The following is a 17,131-nucleotide window of genomic DNA, read 5'->3' as shown; positions in this document are numbered from 1 at the left end:
TTTATACATATGTTGAAAGTGTGAAATTTTAAAATTGAAGTGACTAGTTAAGTCACTTATTTAAATTGTAATGTCTTGGATAACAGAATATTCGTGAAATTTAGTACACAAAACTATTCGTAAATGAGAAATAAAAAATGAGAACTAAAAAGAAAACCAATCAAAGAAGTCGGCTAGCGCGAGACATGTTTGTCTAAGTTTCTCTTCCAAGCTTGTGGGCTTATAAGTCAGAAACAGCTTATTCACACTGTCTGTGTAAAAAATTTATATATCAATTTCCCACTTATAATTAGAATATGATAAATTGAAAATTTTAAATAACTTATTTTTATTTTTTAAATTTGATCTTGCAGAAATGTACCCAAGCCCTTATATAAAAAATACTAGCTTATAACCCGTGCAATGCACGGGCGGTTATAATATTTGCTATTTTATCGTATATATTTTAACTTAAACCAATATTATTGTGAATAAAATTATGATAGAATAATATGATTAAATAAATTTTTTATTTAACAGATGATAAATTCTTAATAGTTAATTTCGTCAAATGGCTGATTAAAAATTAAGTCAAACATATATATTTTACTGAGAATGTTCAAATATGTTTTTTTATGTTATAATTTAAGGAGATTTATAAAATCAGATATAAATCAACCAATCAATTTTTTAATATTTCGTTATTGATAATTAATAATATAGTAAGGAACATATTAAGTTAAAAGAGACGCGGAAAACCAAATACCGACTCATCATACTAACCTAAATATTTTGGTTTAATAGATTATAAAAATATATTATAAAATGTTATAAATTAAAGAGGTTCGTGGGTCGAATACCAACCGTCTCACCGAACTCGACTGACCGACCGAATAAATGAACTTTTCATGTTTCGGAGTATAATAGTATAATAGTATATTATAGATTTATAATATTACTTTTAAAGTGAGTCCATTGAAGTATTTAAAAATAATGTTAATGTGCTTTCAAAAAAAATAAAATAAATAATGTTAATGTATTTTGGTTGAAAAATATCACAGGTTATTTATTAATAATTATATATAATCTTATATATGTGTGTGTGTAGCCCGTGTTAATTGTAGATGATCCGTCTTAGTTAGAATATATAAAAAAGATAATGCGTTTTAGTTAAAAAGGTAATTACTATGTTGTTCGATGTTATTTTAAATAATGAATTTTTTTTTAGTTAGATTATATTAAAAAAGATAACATATTTTAGTTAAAAGAATAATTGATATATAGACTGACCAAACTTTTAATGTTCTGGTTTTAATAGTATAATATAGTATTGATGCATATATATTTTCTAAGGTTTGACTTTAGTTATTGGCATAGTCACGTAGGTCTTATATTTGTTTTATGTTATGATCTTATATTTATTTTGTATTTTGATTTGTTTATATTTTGTTTGAAACCCACTAATTTTGTATAAAGCCTATTAATTATAAAAGTCCGTATAAAAGTCCGCGTACCGACCTACCAAATTTTTAATGTTTCGCCTTTAATGGGATAGTTTTTTTTAAGGTTTGATTTTAATTTTGGTATAGTCAAATAGATCTTATATTTGTTTTATGTTTTGATCGTATATTTGTTCTATGTTTTGATTTGTTTATATTTTATTTGAAGCCATTAATTTTGTTTAAAACCCATGTAAAATCCCATATACCTACCGACCAAATTTTTAATGTTTCGGCTTTAATAGTAGATATATATATATAGGGTAGCACTCCATAGCATACCTTCTTATATGGAGTTACGCAGCACACCATTATAAATATATACATAATATATATTCTATTATATTTTTTATGAAATATAATTGCAAATTCTGATTATTAAACCGAAAACGAAGTTATACAATTTTTTTATTCCAAAGATCATCTAAAATTATGCAATATCTCAACATGATTCTATAACAGAATAATAATCATCCAGAATTATTCTGTCGTAGAATCAGTTTCGAAAATATACTTATTTTAATCAAATTTTAAGTGTTAAATTACTTAAAATAGATTTATTTTATAGTATTCTATATTAGAATTACGTTTTATATGTATTCTATAACAGAATTTATATTAAAATTGATGATTTATAGTGACGCACCTCTCTGGAATGTTGGCCTATATATATATACTATAGAATTATAGATATATACCAGTTCTTTTATGCCCTTCATTTGCAGTTGGTGAAGAAGACGCGAAATTCTCGAGTACGGCCTTTGCAAAACTGCCATCAAAACTAACACGAGAGAAGGTGAAGGGAAAATGAATTACGGCGACAATTTCCCGGAAATGGATCTGATGCGGTCGGAGAAAATGAATTTTGTGCAGTTAGTTATTCCAGTGGAGTCGGCTCACTGCGCCATTACTTATCTCGGTGAACTCGGCCTTCTTCAGTTTCGCGATGTATGTTCTCTTTTATCTATGCATTTGTATTGCCAATATTTTAACTAGTTATTGACTTATTGTTATTTTAACTCGATTTTAGTTGAGTTTGTTGATGATATTATTCTTTGTGATCACTTTTCAGTTTGCGGTTAGAGTTGATGACTGAATGTAGCAATTCGGTGTAAAAATTATGCGTGTTTAGATTTTTTTTTTTATGGCTATTAGATTGTGAAGCAGTATACAAGAATGTGAGCAATTTTGTTCATGTGCATGGAGTTGACACTGACTTATTTCATCGGTTCCCATATTTTTTCATTTAAGAAACTTGTTTGATTCAATTTGATAATTTAATGACATAGTTTTGTGAGGATTATACTATTGTAGTATTGTATGTAGCTGATTCTTGATCTAGTTATCGTTATTTTAATACAAATTTTGTTTGGAAGGGGTGCATTGTTTAGCTATTCATAGTTTTGATTCTTAAAAACACGTGGTCTAAACACGACAGGCAGATGTGAGCATAAAAGTACACAAACAAGTTCTATAAATTAGTGAGATACAGAGAAGCGTGAGAACTTATTGTATGCAATTAGCATTAAACATAGTGGCGTTTGTTCTATGTAACTGTTGAACCTGTGGTACTGATCAAATTCTATACTCGTAACTGATAATTTGTTAAGGTAATTGATCTTTTTAAGTTGAGTAGTGCTAGGTGCACATAATTGTGTACAGAATTTTTGTACATAATGATGTGGCAAGTGATGTGGTGAATTTTAATTGGGGTGGTTGGTGTAAATGCAGGGGGGCCATCCAATTAAAATCCACCACATGTCATTATGTACATGTTTTTGTACACAATTATGTGCACAAAGCATTTTCCTTTTAAGTTTCATGTTTAATGCAAAGCACCTCTGGTGTTATACTTGCACGAACATCCAAGTAAAACTATGTAACTCTGTATGTATTCTAGAATCCTTATTCCTTAATGTTCTATCGTGTTTACTTGCATGATATCATTATTCTTTTGAAAGCTTTTGGGTTCCTAATGATTTTGGTACTCTGTTTCTCACCTTATCTGTTAACACAGTGTGTAATTATTTTTCTACACAGTTAAATGCTGAAAAAAAGCCCTTTCCAGCGGACATTCGTTACCCAGGTATGCACAAATCAAAATAATTTGGAATAACAATACTTTCTCATGCCATGTTGACATTTTGTGATTTCTTGAACGGGTCTAAATTTTATAAGATGCTACTACAGGCTTTCATCTTTTTTTACTTTATGATTGATAAGTTTGATATCATCAAAAAGATCTGTGGTTTATGGCTGTCGCTAATGTTGTATGTGAATAAGTTTATTAGGAAAGTATAGTTGAAAATTCTTGTGTTAATTAATCTGAATTAACAAGTTTTAAACTTCTTTAGCCTTAGTGTTCCAGGTGTATATGCAAAATGCAGTTTCTCTATGAAGGTTTTCTTTTCTTACTCTTAACACTTGCCTGTGGCATATAAGCTATTGAGCTCTCCTCAGCACGTGTTTATTTGCTCCCTAGAACCTTGCCATATATATTTTTATAATAATATTAAAATATAGATTACATCCTAAAAAAATGATGCTGGTTAATTTACCAAATTAGGGTATTGTCCTCAAAGCATTATGTATTTGCTTAATTCGTATGTTGCTGACTCATCATGCATCATTCTCCCTCTGCTGAGAAGAACTCGATTTTATCCATTTGGCTAAACTAACAGTATAGAGGGACATGGTAAAGCACATGCCACATAGGATGTTGTAATGGGGAGTCGTTGGCATTAGCCCAGTCCTCACTGATCACTGTTTTTGACTATGGGGTTGAGGGTATGAGCTTATTGGAGGCTAAAATGTTTTGTGTGTGGTTTTATTAGCATAAGAAAAGGCTTATTGACGACTCTAATATATAGTTTAAAAGTGATGGAGGACAGATCTAGGGAATTTTACTTAAGATGTAATTGGATGAATATGTTGGTGAATATGTTGTAGTATTGTGTTGGTGACCTGATCTGTCACTAAATTTGTAAATTCCCTTTCTTATATTGTCTGTATTAGAAAACTTGCCATTGTTAAACAAGATTATGGATCTCCTTAATAGAGAGGATGTTGCTGATGCTGCACTTGACCGGCATTTAGTATGATAGATTGATAGCAGTGAGTCAGGCGAAGATATGTTGCACAGAAGTATGTATACCAGAAGGATGTCAAGAAAGTTCTTTATATAAACTTCAGTGATCATAAGCAATGTTTTCTTTAGAGTCTGTTTTCTTCCCGCTCTATCTCTATGCAGGACATCTGATCGTTTAAACTTTAACTCTTTTTAAGTGTCTAACAAGAAATTTATCCTCTAAATGTCATCAGACATTTATCTGAAACAAGCAGAATAACAATTTAAGATGATTCACCTAGATATTTTTTTTGAAACAATATCAGATCCATGCATCATATATATATGTACCTGAACTAAGCTAACTAATACCTGCACAAAACTCATGTTATTAATAGAGATGCATATTTGGCGGGCTTGATCAAATATCGAGATCCATACCCTTTTGGTGTTGATCCCAGCTGGCGTGGAAGCCGTAGGGAACTTCCTTTCCTGAACTCCCTTAAGATGAAAATGTCCATTCTGTTGGGGGTTGCCCAGATGAACTGAACCTAGGGATCATGCTTAGTTACTTTGATGCATGTTTCTTTGGTGATTCGCTGGATATAAAGTGTGTACTTCTCTTTTCTTGTATCTATATACTGATCAATAGACAATAAATATTAGGAGATTGACTGACTTTGATTTTATTTCCTAGGTATCAGTTTGTGCCACAGATGATCTTTCTTAATAGCCTTTTTGGTTATCTCTCACTTCTCATTTTGATAAAGTGGTGCACCGGTTCTCAAGCTGACTTATATCATGTGACGATTTACATGTTCCTGAGTCCATTTGACGAGCTTGGTGAAAATCAATTGTTTTGGGGGCAGAGGGTAGTTCAGGTGTGTGTTTTCTCTCTTTATTTATTTGTTTTTTGGGAGTTAGAATTCAGACCGCAGATATGAACTTAAATTTGTATTCCAGACATGGTAAGAATGTTTTTTGTTGTAGGTCATTTTGTTGGTTGCAGCTCTTGTTGCTGTTCCTTGGATGCTTTTGCCAAAACCTTTTATTTTAAAGAGACTGCACTCTGAGGTAATGTGTCTCAGATGTTTGCATATTAACTCTCTTAGGTTTATGGTATGAAGAACTTGATCTGTTTATGAAGATGCCTGCCTGCTTGGCTCAAGTTTGTTTAGCAGGCTGATCCTGGACACTGTATTATTTAAGAAGCTAGGCATCAAAAAGTTAAATAGCCATAGACTTTTATTGGACACCTTGTTTGACATCTTAATATGATTCATTAGCAAAGGAGGGGTCATGGTGGGGCACCAGCCCCACTAGAAATTGTGATATCTTATGTTGTTACTATAAACAAGAATAATATGTATGGAAGTCATTTTAGTTAGAGTCCGGCCCCCCAGTCACGCCTTCCTTAATACTTAGATGTATTTAACCTTTAAATATTTTACTTAGAGATTTCAAGGCCGGACCTACGGTGTTCTTGGAACCTCTGAAATTGATCCTGATTCAGAACCTGGTTCTGCACGGCAACACATTGAGGAATTCAATTTTAGTGAGATCTTTGTGCATCAAATGATACACTCTATTGAGTTCGTACTGGGTGCAGTTTCTAATACCGCATCATACCTGCGTCTCTGGGCTTTGAGGTATATCCCTGGCCGCAAACTCTCCTAATCATTTTCTGTGACCCTCACGAATATACGAAATTTGCTACTGTGTTTACAGCTTGCCTCACTCGGAATTATCCACTGTTTTCTATGAGAAAGTCCTCCTCCTTGCCTAGGGGTAAGTTGTTTCTTTACACATGTGAATGCATCTTTCTCGGTGCATTTGCAATTAATTTGTTCAGTTTTTTGGAGTTCCACAAGGATTTTTAAATGTTACAACCGCGTGTCATTAATTTTATTTTATTGGCGCATCACTGCTGTCAAATACTAGATAGATACTGGTCTGGGTTACATTGCAAGATGAATAACTAGTGTCCTAAGTATGAAGAAGCTCTTTTGTATTTAGCAAAATAAAATGAAGCTCATTTAAGTATACATCTTTCCTTGCTATGGTTTGCTGAGATTTGGAACTAGTGTAATTATGTATACAAGATGATGGCTGAGTTTCAAGGTTAAGTATTAATGTCTGTTTCTATGTGAAACAAAATATTTTATGAGTGGGGTGGGGTGGGGGTGGGGGGCATGTTCTTTTCAAACCAAATTGTGCTAGATATATATTTGAATTGTGGGGATGCCGCTAATAGAGTGACCGGAAAAGGTTCAACTTGTAGACTGCTCACCTGGACTAGACTGTAAGATATTAAATGGCAATAGTACAAATCTAAACTGACTTGATGCCACTCTCTCCTTCGGTCTACCTACTGCAGTGCTTTCTCGTGTTTTGGTAAGAGTTGACCACTTCTGACTCAATGATGGTGTACAATCTGTATTTGGTCTAAATACATGCCTTTTATGCTTCTAATCCCTGTTCGTATTGTCAAATAATGTTCGATGCAGATATAACAACATCATAATTCATTTGGTGGGGTTAGCAGTGTTTGTGTTTGCAACAGCATTCACACTGTTGATGATGGAAACTCTTAGTGCTTTTCTTCATGCATTGTGTCTCCACTGGGTGGAATTTCAAAATAAGTTTTATCATGGCGATGGTTATAAGTTCAGACCTTTCTCCTTTGCCTTCCTAACTGATGATGACGAGTAAAAACACAGGATGCATATATACTTAAGATTCTCCAAAGACCAAATTACTACAGAATTTTTTTTATATGTGTTATACCAGCATGAGCCAGCTGTTGTACAAACCAATTTTGGCTGGAAGGGACAGTGGCGCTTTTTCGGTTTACGTGCTGCTCAATCTGATATATAGTAGATGTTTAGTCATGATAGATCCTTAAAAAAAGGATGTAACTAAAGGTTTCCTGGTCTCTGTTCTATTTATTGTTACAGGAATGAGATGTAGTTGTAAAGAGGGGACCCTTTACATGTAGCTCATATATTGGTATCCCTATAGATGAATAGTTCCTAACTTTACATGTATAATAAATCGCATACAATTTTAGATTTTGTTAGAAAAGTTTCTTGCAACTTATTGTAACAAGTAAACTGGAACTCTATTTGCTTTTAGAGAGCTGGGTTATTCCTGCTTTATGATCAAGCACTACAATTACCAACTATATTTGCATCAGTGCTCTACAAGTTGGCCAGGCCGGTCTAGGACTAGAATGGGGTGAACGCATTATAAAATCTCATTTCCATCAAGTAGATTTATCAAAACAAAGGTTAACGTTACTTGACACTCGAAATTTGGTCGTCAGAACAAGTAACTTTATAATTTATAATTGTGGACTCTTGGATATAATATTAATATGAATTGCATGTGCTTTTTACTTTGTAATTATGAAATTAATCTTGTAAGATCTCGATAATAATAAAGAAAAAATTATAATGAACGTTATATAATTAAAATGTATTTTTAAGTTACATCATCATTTTGTTATACTTATTGAAAGAAAAACCATACAAGTGTTTTTTCGGGACTTATATAAATGATGGGTTAAATGGCTAATTCATAACTAAGCTAGTTAAAAACTTGCAGTTTGGTTATGTTGTTAAAAAAGCTCACAGTCAACTAATGAAGTATTTAAAAACTTGCATATCAATCATGCCAGTTAACTCCGTTAAAAACATTAACGGAAATAAGCAATCTTTCAAAAAGGTCACTGGAACAAGATCAATAATGCAAAAACATCACCCAAGCATAATAAGAATCACCCACCCTCTGCAGTTACAACACCTAACAGCAGCCTCTTTTAAACAACCACCAACCTCCATCATCTCCTACACACGGCCATGGACTCCCCTGTCGTCGACGGCCGGCCTCCGGCTGCCAACATCCAACCCCGCCTCAACTTCGATTAAGAGCAGCCCAAACAACAACTATCACCGCCACTATTATGCATACACAACCGTCTCTCATCTCTTCCACCTCTCTATCTCCTTCCAACCCCATCTCGTCATCATCTATAATGGTGGAATCCGCCATGTCATCCCGACTGATCCGAGCTCCACCACCATCAGCCGTGCCTTCGTTGTCAAACCCAACACCCCACGCAACAACAACATATACACAAAATCAACCCTCTCCCGACTCACGGCGGCTAATGAAACATGATTTTATATTTTATTTTGAATTTAGATTTAATTAGAATTGGGTCGGGTCGGGTAAACGGGTATTTTAACGAAGAACGTTAAAAGTCAATGAATTTTAACGTTCGTGTGAGTTTCTGTTAGCAAGATCATTCGATTGAAAATTATATGAAGCAAAGTTATGTGTTTGAAAGCTTTTTCAACAACATGACCAAACTGCAAGTTTTTAACCAGCTTAGTTATGTATTAGCCATTTAACCCAATAAAGTGTGTTAAAAATATATGAAAAGGCTAAATGTTTGTAGAAGCAGGTAGAAACATACAAGTGACACCTCACATGGTTTGATTGTGCTGTTCCTCCACCAGATAATGCCACGTCTTGCTCCCCACCGTAGTATATTCAATACGCGACTCCATTTGCTTCAGCTCTGAACCGATCGCTTTAGTTTCCCCCAAATTGAAGTATTACATAACAATGGAAACAATTCGCGGAGATAGGGAACATGGGCTTTTACATTATTCTAGCCGTGAAACTGGATTTCTTCACCCCCGGAACTTCGCTCGCCGTATCTACTCTTCTCAGGTCCTCTTTCTTTCTTTATATATATGTATTGTATCAGCGAATTATTTGTGCATACTGTAACGCTAATCTGTCTCATCACTTTACTAACAATCCAACGGCCAGGATTACAAATTTTGCTCAATAGTATGTCTTACAGCAAATTTAACATGATTGAGGATGATCGTCAAGTGGTAAAATTAGGGATGTTTAAATTTGGACAATATTCTTGTTGAAAAAGTGTTTTTCTTGTAAATCTCCTGTACCGTGGACCTGTGGCACCGTGCCGCGCTCAAGAACTATATTTTCTTCAAATCTATAGAGGTAGAAGATGGCTTTCGAAATGGCTAGTTTTTACTCCTCTCTTAAAATACAACATATAGGCTCGTACTCCTAGGGTATGGTAGTTAGTAAGGAATGGATTTCCAAGCATTTGGTGATTTCAATAATCCGATAAAATTTTTCCATGTGTAATCCATTACATTAAAATCTACAAGTTCAGCCTCATCACAAATAGTTATATATTATGATATGCGTTATTCAATATGAGTATGAGTTTATTGTTTAATTTATAACGATGAAAAGAAGTTACTGTACATATACACTTATAAACAATACATCAATTTTCTTTGGTATTTAATAAAATTTTCGCCTTACTTGTATCGAATTTCATTACTAGTTACTAGTAAAATTAGTATAATTTGTGGTTGTATGCCTGTTTACTTTGTGCTTGTAATTTCTATGTTTGATTTAATGCACTAGTTACTAGTATACGCTTGTTGAGTGCATGATTTATCTTCCCCTTCTCCAATTGAGATTCAGATTTGTGAGGTTCATTTGCAAACCCAATGCTTCTGTTTAAAGAATGAGAGGTCCACATACAGTGTCAGTCCCATTTTCTTTAAAAGATGGTATACCTTTGTAGGAGAGAATATTAAAAAGTGATTAAGGCTTACCATCTTTCATTAGTACAGTGGACCCTCGGCAGTCCGCACTACACTTGTACAATTGCACAGTTTAATTGTAACTGAACTCTTACTTGTTCATCTCACAATCGATGAAACCGAGATCACCCTTTTCTTTACTCGAAACCATTTCAAGTGAATCCTGCAAATCTTGACCGGGGGAATATAAATCATGCACTCAACAAGCGTGTTCCAACGCCTTAAATTAATTATACAAATTATAAGCGCAAAAGTAAACGAACACACCGCAACTATTAACTATACTAATAACGTTATACATAAGTTGGCAAATTTATAAATTTGTTGAATAATTCGAAAGAAGCCTAGCCTTCACTATCCGAATGCGCTTAAGAGGGAGATTTTGTATTCTCCGCTGATAATGCAGGAATAGAGTAATACAAACTAAACCTTTAGAGAAAAATGGCCCCAGATCTCATAAGTTCCGGAAGTAATGTCCAGAATAACAGAGTTGGAAAAAATGGCCCCCAATACCAGTTAGTGACGCTTGATAGTCTAGCGTATTCAATTTGGGAAGAAAACGCTAGATAGTGTAGCGTTTTGGTGTTTTAACCCCGACAAAAAGTCACATGATTTAGCGTTCTGTTAGTGTTAACCTAACAAAACACTACATAAACAAGCGTTATGTTCTTTTAACCCTAACAGAACGCTAGACGATGTAGCGTTTGTAAAATTTATAAAATGCTACACGATGTAGCATTAATAAATGGTATTTTGGGTCATTTTTTCGGATCCTGATATTTAGGGCATTAATCATGGATATAGTGATAAGTGAAGGCCAACACCCATCTTTAGAGCCTATATCTTGTATCTTAATTGAGTAGCAAAGATAATCGCAGCTGGGGAGGCGATCCCTATATAATATATGCAGGTGAAGGTAAAACTGTTAGAAAAGGTTGTCCAGCTCTATAGATTTGGAGAAAACGGGAATCTTGCTTACCTTCAGACAATGTGGGTTAGAAATTTTTTCGCAAAAATATTGTCAGTTTCACAACAATATTTTATGACTTAATGATCATCTTAAAGAAAGAGGAATTGTTGTTAGAGCAAGTCCAATGGCATGCTCTATTTTGTTTTTTCTTTATATTATAGAACAAAAACTGAAAATCCCAACTCTAATAGTGTTCTATATCTTGTGCTAAAATAGAACAACGCTATAGTTTGTTCTAAATATAGAACAAAAGATAACTGGAGCTATAATTGTCACCACACCAAAAAGTGAAAATAGTAAGGTTCTTAGTGTAAAGTTAGGTTGAGAAATTGAATTTATATATAAAAGAGTGGGGTACTTGGAGAATAAGTTAAATTTCGAATAAGATACATCACCAATCATTGGAGACATGTTGTTAGTTTAGCGTCAAAATCACTTTTTAATGTTAAACTATAGCAATAGCTTCATCTATTTTAGCACAACCATTGGACTTGCTCTTATGTGTGTTGGCCCAAAAAATAGAAGGCCTATATTGACAAAGGTTCACCTTGGTTAATTGGCCCAAAAGAGTTCAAGCCATGTGCATGACACACGAGTGGGATATATTTCGTAATAAGGAAGCTCTATGAATGAATAAGGACCAAGGCCTACTAAGTAAAGGGCATTTAGGAGAGAATATTAATTGGAGGGAGGAAGAGAGGGAGGTTTTTTGTGCCATATATTGTAGTCATTATTATGATCATTGAATGAAATATAGTATCATTTTCTTCCCTTAACGATATGTATATATAATAATAATTCACCGTTTATAGTCACATGTTCGCGTATTTATATTAAGCTAGTACTGTACTTTTATTATTGTATGTGTGAATGTACTTGTTAGAATAGATGCTATTTTCATCCCAGACTCAGTGTTATTAATTCATATTGGAGTTATGGAGTGAGTTTCTTAATGGTAAAATGAGTTATTCTTTTTTTAATATTTATGATTTTACAAAATAATGAATATGTTTCAAATTGTAAATCTAGTCATTAATATGGCTAAACAATTTAAAGAGTGAGGGAAATGTTAGAATATAATATGATCTTGGTAAGCTCTTTTTTTTTAACATCTTGAGGTTTTAGGAGAATTGGTCACTTAACATAAATGACAATCACACAAGACAAAGATTTTTGTGTTTCAGAAACTTCTACTTCAGAAATCATACGAATTTGGTATTGATCTGTCGCAGTTGTGTTATGTTAGGGTTTTATAGTTACATCAAATATTTACAAGTGAGAAGACTTGGCCTAACGCAAAATATGGGTCAAAACTGAAAATCGCGTAGTCCCGGTCCTCATGAATTGTGGATAAGGTGCTTGAGCACAAATATGAAGTGCATGATCTCCCTCTGGATCCTAAGCCAAACCAAAGTGAAAACATATCTCTTAGTACTGTTTTTTCTTATACAGAGATCCACCCAAATGTGCATATGAAAATTGAAAATCCTTCCAAGATAGCATCTTTCTTACGGAAAGATAATGCAATCATAGATGTAAGTGTACCTTTCTAATAGTCCAACAACTGCTTATTTTTCCCAATGCTTTTTTCTTAGGGAAAGATAATGCAATCATGAATATACCTTTCAAGTAGTGCAACAACCGCTTATTGTTTCCCAATGTCTTTTTCCACAATCAGATTACATGAATCTGCTAACAACTCCTAGGGCACGAGGCATGTGCTGGCCTTGTACACACCAGAGCATCTGGTGCCATGTTACCACTACGTGTTTTTGACATCTAAAATGTCCAAGCTTTTTTCAGAAAGGAGGGAATGGCGAGGAACGGAAGTGAAAAGAAAATGATTTTTTTTATTAGATAGTTTAATCATATTTAATGTACAGAAAATTATCATATGTATTTTTATATTTTATATATGGTGCTAATAGTTTATCGAAAGTTGTAGTTGGTTATTTATATAATCTCAATGGTTTATGGCCCTTGGTGCATAGGTTGTATTGTTAGGATTTCCATATGTAATCCCTACATTGTCAAAGACTTGGTTATTACATTGATATTTTATCCATATTGAATTGATAATTATGATTTATAAGTATTATCCCTTCTCTGGGTTTGTTGGGAAACCTCTGAGGCAATAAATTTTCTGTGGTTAATCACCTAAAATTTTCTTTTCATCATTTTGTCTCAAGATTTATTAGTTCAAATTTCGTCCTGCATCAAGTCATCTTGACAACTGGAGACGATATTTCGTGAGATGATGACTTGACTCTTGACCTGCCTTGTAGCGCTTGCTGCCATTGTGTTCTTTTTTGATTTTTAAAACCCACTTATTTTGTAACATGAATGATTTATAAGTTATTACAGGTGATTAAAAGTCCAATCTAAATTATTGAACTCTGTTACAGACAGTACTGATTCTACTATTTTGTATATACTGCTAGCATCAGCAGCTGCAACAGGGAAGCATCAGAATGGGCTAATGTGTTACTGTTTTACTGGTTTAGGCTATTGTGAAGCGAATTGGTCTATACGGGAAGTTAGAAGGTCATGAGGGCTGTGTAAATGCGATTGAGTTCAACTTTAGTGGTGACCACCTTGTGTCGGGATCTGATGACCGACAAGTTAAGTTCTGGAATTGGGCAACTAAAACTTTATCTCTTTCTTATTCATCTGGTCACATAGACAACATTTTCCAGACCAAGATTATGCCATTTACCGAGGACAGGAAAATTGTTACTTCTGCTGCTGATGGCCAGGTGAACTTTTTACAAAAATTCTATGCATGTTTTTTATGATGTTTTCAAGAATCCTTACTTGGGTACTTGATACTTTGCTGCAAGTATGTACTCTTCCGTGCTTTTTGTTGGTCTGAATGGAACATGGTGGATTCAGAATGAAATTCGGAGCATCTTATATACATATATGCATAGTTTTATTCTCTCCCTCATTTCATTTTAATGGTACCAGTATAAGTCCTCTTTGTTTCTAACACTGTTGTACTCCATAAATTCATCATTTTATATTTACATCCTATTCCTTAATTCTTATCCCCTGTCATGTCCGCATTTCTTTCTCCTTAAACTTTCTACACACTTTCTTTCTGTTCCCCCTCTTCTCCGATTACGGCCAACCAACACAACATTGTAGTTTTCTGCCAGTACTCTATATTTGGCCATTTTATAAGAGTTGTCTTAATGATACTCTCTGAAGTCTGGATCTGCAAAGATATTCTTTTGACTTCATGTCTGAGTAGTTTCATTTGTTATAGATATTCTGATGCATAAATGTTGCTTTTAAAGCTGAACCTATTTGGTGTATTGTTTTCTTTTCACCTTTTGCTAACAAGTCGTGAAATTAGTCTTGTAAGAATTGCTGAAAAAGTTTCACGGAGCTATTTCATTGCTGCGTCATTGTGTTGCCAAGTGCGTTGTGTAAGTTGGTCGAATGAACTAAAAAATTAAAATGTGTGGGGTTTGTTCATATTGCTATGGGCGATTCTGATTATTAAGACAAGGCTGTACATTTTAAGATGTCGTTTTGCTGTTTTTCGATTTTGACATTGCGTAACGTACTAGAGGCAAATTATTAAGGCAAGATTAAAAACCTAGTTTGGTTTCCATCTTTCTCATATGTAATTCAACCTGTTTTCCCACCTTGCAGGTCAGACTTGGTGAGGTGTTGGAGAATGGCTGTGTGGAAACAAAAAGGATAGGTAAGCACCGAGGCCGTGTGCACAATCTTGCTGTGGAGCCAGGAAGTCCTCATACATTCTATAGCTGCGCGGAGGATGGTTTTGTTCAACATGTAGGTCAAATCAATAAATTTTGTTTTCAAAGTTTTCGCCACATCTATCTTAACTATGGAGTACCTGTATCTTTCGCAGTTTGATTTGAGAAGTAATCGTGCGACAAAGCTTTTTTGTTGCTCCTCCTTGACGGAGAACAATCAGCAGTCATTGGGAAACATCAGGTTGAACGCCATTGTCATCGATCCCAGAAATCCTAACTTTTTTGCCCTAGGAGGGTCCGATGAATATGCACGTGTCTATGACATCAGGAGATACCAGCTGGATGCATCAAGTAATGTAGACAGACCCGTTGATACGTTTTGTCCAGGTCACCTAATTAAAAGTCATCAAGTTCACATCACGGCATTGTCTTACTCCAGCAGCAGTGAACTCTTAATTTCTTACATGGACGAGCTTATCTATTTATTTAAGAAGAATATGGGGTTAGGTCCTAGTCCATTGTCTGTCGAAAGTCAACAGTTGCAGAGCCTTGAAAAACCAGAGATGTATTCGGGTCATAGGAACTCACAAACAATAAAAGGAGTGAGTTTCTTTGGTCCCAATGATGAGTATGTTATGAGTGGATCTGACTGTGGTCGTATATATATCTGGAAGAAAAAAGGAGCTGAACTTGTCCGTGTAATGATAGGTGATAGACACATTGTAAATCAACTGGAGTCCCATCCCTCTATCCCTGTTATTGCTACTTGTGGAATTGAAAAGACTGTAAAGCTTTGGGCTCCATCATCAAAAGAATTTCCTCCTCTGCCTCACGATCTCGAAGAGGTGACAATGTGACATACTAGTTCTATAATTGATTCATTAGATGGGTTCTACATGTTGGGTTCAAAAACATCAACTTATATTCTCACTTCTTTTTGCAACATGCTTGTTGATGGACAGATTTTGGAGTCTAATAGGCAAAGCCGAGAACATAATTCACGGGTCACACTTTCCCCGGATGTAATAATGCATGTTTTGCGGCTGCACAGGAGGCAAGCATTGGCTTATATTGAGAGAAGATATACCAGAGCTGATGTTGAGAGTGATGAAGAGGACATTGAGGCTTTGTTTGGCTTTCCAGGTGGTGATGCTTCTCCGGAAGATGGTGGTGCTACTGGGGACTCCACAGACTGCAACATAAGTTAGACTTGAGTATCTTGTAAGCAGATATTAGATAAGTAAATTCTCTATATTTTTTCCCAGTTTTCACATGCTTTCCTAACTTCTTTTACCTTATAATTTCATGTGAATAGTGCAAGCAGTACCTTAAAGTTTTCCAGGATATGTGACATTCCTGTGGTAAGCACACAGCCTATAACAAATGCTGTGAAGGAAGTTGGGAGATTTGTGGCCATGTATAATGTAAATAGTTTAGATCCTGGTCTGAAGTGAGCTTGGTCGGTTCAATACCAGTCCAATACACCGGATATTACTTATTTGGTTGATTTATTTTTTCTTTGTACCTCTATCTTCAAGTAGTCATAGACTTTTGTAGTTCTTATATTTTGAAATAAATGTAGTTAGATATTTTCAGTTATAAATTTCGTACAAGCGCAGTGCAGACTTTTTAAAAAAAATATCTTTTGATATGTTTGATTCTCATTAGTAGAGTTGACCGTAGTAGTTGTCCGTTTCCAACTGACTCTTTGTCAGAAGGCGAACATTAATACATTGTTAATTATACTTCCCCTCTCAAGTTGTAGTTCTAGTATTGATTTGTATTGGGAATTAGAAGTGTTCTTTATCAAGTAAAATCATTTGTTCTGGTGAAAGTCTCAAGTAGAGTGTTGATCCTAATGGCAAAAACATGAAGAGACGATAGTATTTTATGTTGTGGAAATGTAGGGTGTTGGCAATGTTGGTTTTTTTTCCTAGAATCCTGTGTGGCTAAACTCATCTGACCAAATTAATGACTTATTCTGAGGTTTACTTACAATTTTCTTGAATAAGGTATTTTGAGGGCGGTTTACATTTCTAATTTGCAAGAATAGAAATTTATTTTCACAAAAGAAGAAAAACGCCCATTTTACTTATATTTTACAAGAAATAAATGACTGTTTCGCAATAAAAAGATTAGTCAAATAGAAGAGCAACTTAAAACTCATGTTTTTTTATATAGACTGAATTCTTGAAATGTGTTATACAAAAGATATGAACTGAGAAAGA

At 34.3% G+C, this 17,131-nt stretch overlaps 2 protein-coding genes across 2 annotated transcripts; both read left to right on the top strand.

Annotated features, from left to right (window-relative positions):
• The first annotated feature begins 2,197 nt into the window (after positions 1-2,197).
• On the top strand, positions 2,198-7,679 carry LOC108208142 (V-type proton ATPase subunit a1). The gene is given in 8 exon segments (XM_017378634.2): positions 2,198-2,426; positions 3,519-3,564; positions 4,944-5,155; positions 5,243-5,426; positions 5,536-5,619; positions 6,001-6,194; positions 6,274-6,333; positions 7,053-7,679. Coding segments are annotated over 6 exon segments (777 nt in total). The 5' UTR covers positions 2,198-2,426; positions 3,519-3,564; positions 4,944-5,105; the 3' UTR covers positions 7,258-7,679.
• A 1,284-nt stretch (positions 7,680-8,963) lies between these two features.
• Positions 8,964-16,509, top strand: LOC108205739 (uncharacterized). Its single transcript, XM_017375784.2, has 6 exons — positions 8,964-9,285; positions 13,680-13,931; positions 14,836-14,979; positions 15,059-15,748; positions 15,866-16,124; positions 16,219-16,509. The coding sequence occupies exons 1-5, from the start codon at positions 9,178-9,180 to the stop codon at positions 16,109-16,111; spliced, it is 1,440 nt and encodes a 479-aa protein (XP_017231273.1). The 5' UTR covers positions 8,964-9,177; the 3' UTR covers positions 16,112-16,124; positions 16,219-16,509.
• Positions 16,510-17,131: the final 622 nt, after the last annotated feature.

This window comes from Daucus carota, chromosome 2 (genome assembly GCF_001625215.2).
Source record: "Daucus carota subsp. sativus chromosome 2, DH1 v3.0, whole genome shotgun sequence".
In the NCBI taxonomy this organism is placed as follows: Eukaryota; Viridiplantae; Streptophyta; class Magnoliopsida; order Apiales; family Apiaceae; genus Daucus; species Daucus carota.
The sequence above is the reverse complement of the archived record's forward strand: the minus strand, read 5'-3'. Positions and strand labels throughout refer to the sequence as shown.

Bases quoted from the DNA above. Each gene is read 5' to 3' on its own strand.
- LOC108205739 (XM_017375784.2), top strand. From the start codon at position 9,178: ATGGAAACAATTCGCGGAGATAGGGAACATGGGCTTTTACATTATTCT. The intron at 9,286-13,679 runs GTCCTCTTTCTT...TTACTGGTTTAG, and splicing joins GCCGTATCTACTCTTCTCAG to GCTATTGTGAAGCGAATTGG. The intron at 13,932-14,835 runs GTGAACTTTTTA...CCCACCTTGCAG, and splicing joins CTTCTGCTGCTGATGGCCAG to GTCAGACTTGGTGAGGTGTT.